The sequence below is a fragment of the Solanum stenotomum genome, unplaced genomic scaffold (genome assembly GCF_019186545.1).
Source record: "Solanum stenotomum isolate F172 unplaced genomic scaffold, ASM1918654v1 scaffold15150, whole genome shotgun sequence".
Taxonomy (NCBI): Eukaryota; Viridiplantae; Streptophyta; class Magnoliopsida; order Solanales; family Solanaceae; genus Solanum; species Solanum stenotomum.
In genome coordinates this window covers 2,247-5,392 of record NW_026023421.1, presented here as the reverse complement: position 1 = coordinate 5,392, position 3,146 = coordinate 2,247, and the positions used below count along the sequence as shown (strand labels likewise).

General features: G+C 36.8%; 1 protein-coding gene across 1 annotated transcript; it reads right to left on the bottom strand.

The window, feature by feature from the left end:
* Positions 1-5: 5 nt before the first annotated feature.
* Positions 6-2,275, bottom strand: LOC125850212 (NADP-dependent malic enzyme-like; the record flags this gene model as incomplete). The annotated part of the gene is made up of 10 exons (XM_049530082.1): positions 6-35; positions 134-187; positions 317-364; positions 645-743; positions 850-933; positions 1,014-1,085; positions 1,189-1,284; positions 1,635-1,700; positions 1,913-2,018; positions 2,112-2,275. Coding segments are annotated over 10 exons (819 nt in total), but the record flags the coding sequence as incomplete, so codon positions are not given.
* Positions 2,276-3,146: the final 871 nt, after the last annotated feature.

The window sequence follows — 3,146 nt, the reverse complement described above, 5'->3', positions numbered from 1 at the left end:
TGAAGTGACTCCATACGAGACCTAACTATCAACCCCTAGAGGAAGAATGATGTGTGGATGTTTAGTAATCAATGAGCTGCTGGAAGACCAATTGAAAGAATAAAAAAAATCTAATACAGACAATTTCATATACCTTAGAATCCACCATCCAGGTTCTCTTGCGTGTCTCTTCTAGAGGGGCTCCAGTCTACACAAAGAACACTATTGCATAAATCACTTGACATATTTCGTTTTTATAAAGGTGGTAGAAACTTTTGACACAAGATCTTTAATCAAAAGTCAAAACAAAGAGAAATAGTTTCCTTCAAGGCCAAACCTGCTTTGACATCTCAAGAGCTATGAGTTCTGCTATCCCGGTACCAGCCTGCATTGTCAATAAGTGATTTAAGGGGCATAACGGAAATCTACAGAGATATACAATGGAAGGGAAACTAATATATGATCAAATCCAGCTCTTAAACTGCTAAGGCCTTAAAGGAGGAAGGTGTTGAGAAATTCCAAGTACAACTGTGGAGGTTTCAACACTGAAAAAATCCACCTCTGGTCTTAAACATAATGAAAATCGAACTTCATTTTGCTAAACGAGCAAGGTTGTTAGCTAATATGAGGGCAAAACCAAAAGCTGTATGTCAAAACATCATTACCTCTCCAGCTCCCAGGAATAAAAATTTATGCTGTGCCAAGTTTCCCCCCACTAAGTTTAGTGCTGCCATGATCCCTGCTAGGACCACAGATGCAGTCCCCTGGAGGATAACACAGAACAGGAAGATGTTAGTGACAGAATGCGTGTATCAGTCATAGAAACACCACTTCTATGACAGCATTATAATATTTGAGTCCTTATCTTACCTGAATGTCATCATTGAAAACAAGGTGGCTAGTTCCATACTTCGCAAGAAGGTCAAATGCGTTATGATTCGCAAAGTCTTCAAACTATTGATGTATGCCATGAAGTTAGAACACGGAGTAAAGTTCAATATACATATGTACAACTTCATCAGAAGACAACCAACCTGAATGAGCACTTTCTCTCCGTAAGTTTGCTTGACAGCAGACATAAATTCATCCAAGAGTTCAGCATATTCCTGAATGTGGACGAACCATCAAAAGAAGAAAGTTAAAAACATATACAACCTTCTACGAAATGTACTCTATGACCTAGCATTGTAGGAAATAAAAATGGTGAACCTGTCCTCTAGCTCTTCTTTGTCTGAGCCCAATGTAAAATTCATCTTTTAACAATTTCTCATTGTTTGTACCCACATCAATGGTTACTGGCAAGCACTGCAAAGGAAGAAAGGATAATTAATCTACCGATTTTTCTCCATTGGTTAGGTGGAGGTAAAAGCAAGTAGATAAGGCTCTGCCTGACTGATAATGCTAACTAATGCTTTTCAAGTGCCAAGTAGCTGGGCAACTATAAAGTAACATGTGCTATTTGCAGGTTTCTATGCAAAACAATGTGCAGAAAACAGTCAGATAACACAGTCTCAGACCATATGATTATTTAGCATTTTGGCAGATGTAAGATTTGATTGAGTTCACCGAACATCAATGAGATACAATACTATTTGTGAAAGAAAGGCATCATGTCCATTTCTAACAACTGTTACATTTTCCCTACAGAAACTTACAGATGACGGCCGAATGCCTCCAAGAGCGGTGTATAAAGAGAGTTTCCCTACTGGTATCCCCATTCCCTGTCAAGATGAATTGATTGTCATTAATATGTCTTTAGATACCTAAGAGAAATATGTGGGCAGATATGTCATAGATATGCTTTAAAATATATATTGGTGCATAGAGAAACTGGGAACATCAGTTAAACAAACAGATGATTAGTTTTCTGTTTTTCCTTGGAATTCACCTAACATGATTCCAAAAATTAGTGTGAAGTCCATATAGAACATACCTGGCAACCTAGGTCTCCAAGGCCTAATATTCGTTCTCCATCAGTTACAACAATAACTTGAATTTTCTTCTCAGGCCAATTCTTTAATACCTCAAGAATTTTGCCTCTGCAAATGGCTATAACAAATCAGATCCAAATGTAATAAAAAAAAACTTGGGCCACTAATTTGAAAATTATCTGTTGAATTCCAAACACATACTTTTCTTTCAAGCTGATAAAAAGGCCTTGAGGTCGTCTGAAGATGCTACCATACTTCTGGCATGCTTCACCTACTGTTGGAGTATAAACTACCGGGAGAAGCTCTTCCACGTTTTCCATAAGAAGCTTGTAGAATAGCCTCTCATTTCTCTCCTGCACCAGGATGCAAGAATTTGTATATTATGATGCCAATAAATTGGGAATAAAAATGTACAAGGACTTGATCCAAGCAAGATCTATTTGTTTGGAACGTCTTAGATGTAATCAGACTCCAATTATTATTATGCCATTGTTTCTTTAATACTTGTTACAAAATGTATATAGACATCATTTTACTAGTATACATAGGCATATTTTTAGCTAGTAGATCTGTAGGAATCCTTCATAATTAGCTAGCAGATTTGTAGGAATCCCTCTTTATTTTCTTTCCTAAATTAGCACCTAGTATATTGTATTTATATCTTGCTTATCTATTGGAATAAGAAATGAACTTCTATTCGATTACATGGTATCAAAGCCTATAGGCTCCTTGATCCTGTTTTCTCTCTATTTCGAAAGGCAGCTCGATCTCGTTTTGTTGTCTTACAGAAACAAGCTCAGATTTCAAATCGATCACTTTCAAAGTGGCCAATTTGTGTCACTGCCACAGTAGGAGGCAGATCATCCTTTCTGGCGTACCCCAAGTTTTGTTTGGTGTTGAAACACTGTTTGGAGAACACTTTTTTTTCCTTCCAGGTTCATATTTTTTTTTGAAGGTTANTTGCTTACGAAGGCGGTAAATGGAACTCGAGTCGATTACCTTTGCAACAAGTTGGGCATGGTTAATATCTATGCTCCAACTTGAGGGGGAGTGTTACAAAATGTATATAGACATCATTTTACTAGTATACATAGGCATATTTTTAGCTAGTAGATCTGTAGGAATCCTTCATAATTAGCTAGCAGATTTGTAGGAATCCCTCTTTATTTTCTTTCCTAAATTAGCACCTAGTATATTGTATTTATATCTTGCTTATCTATTGGAATAAGAAATGAA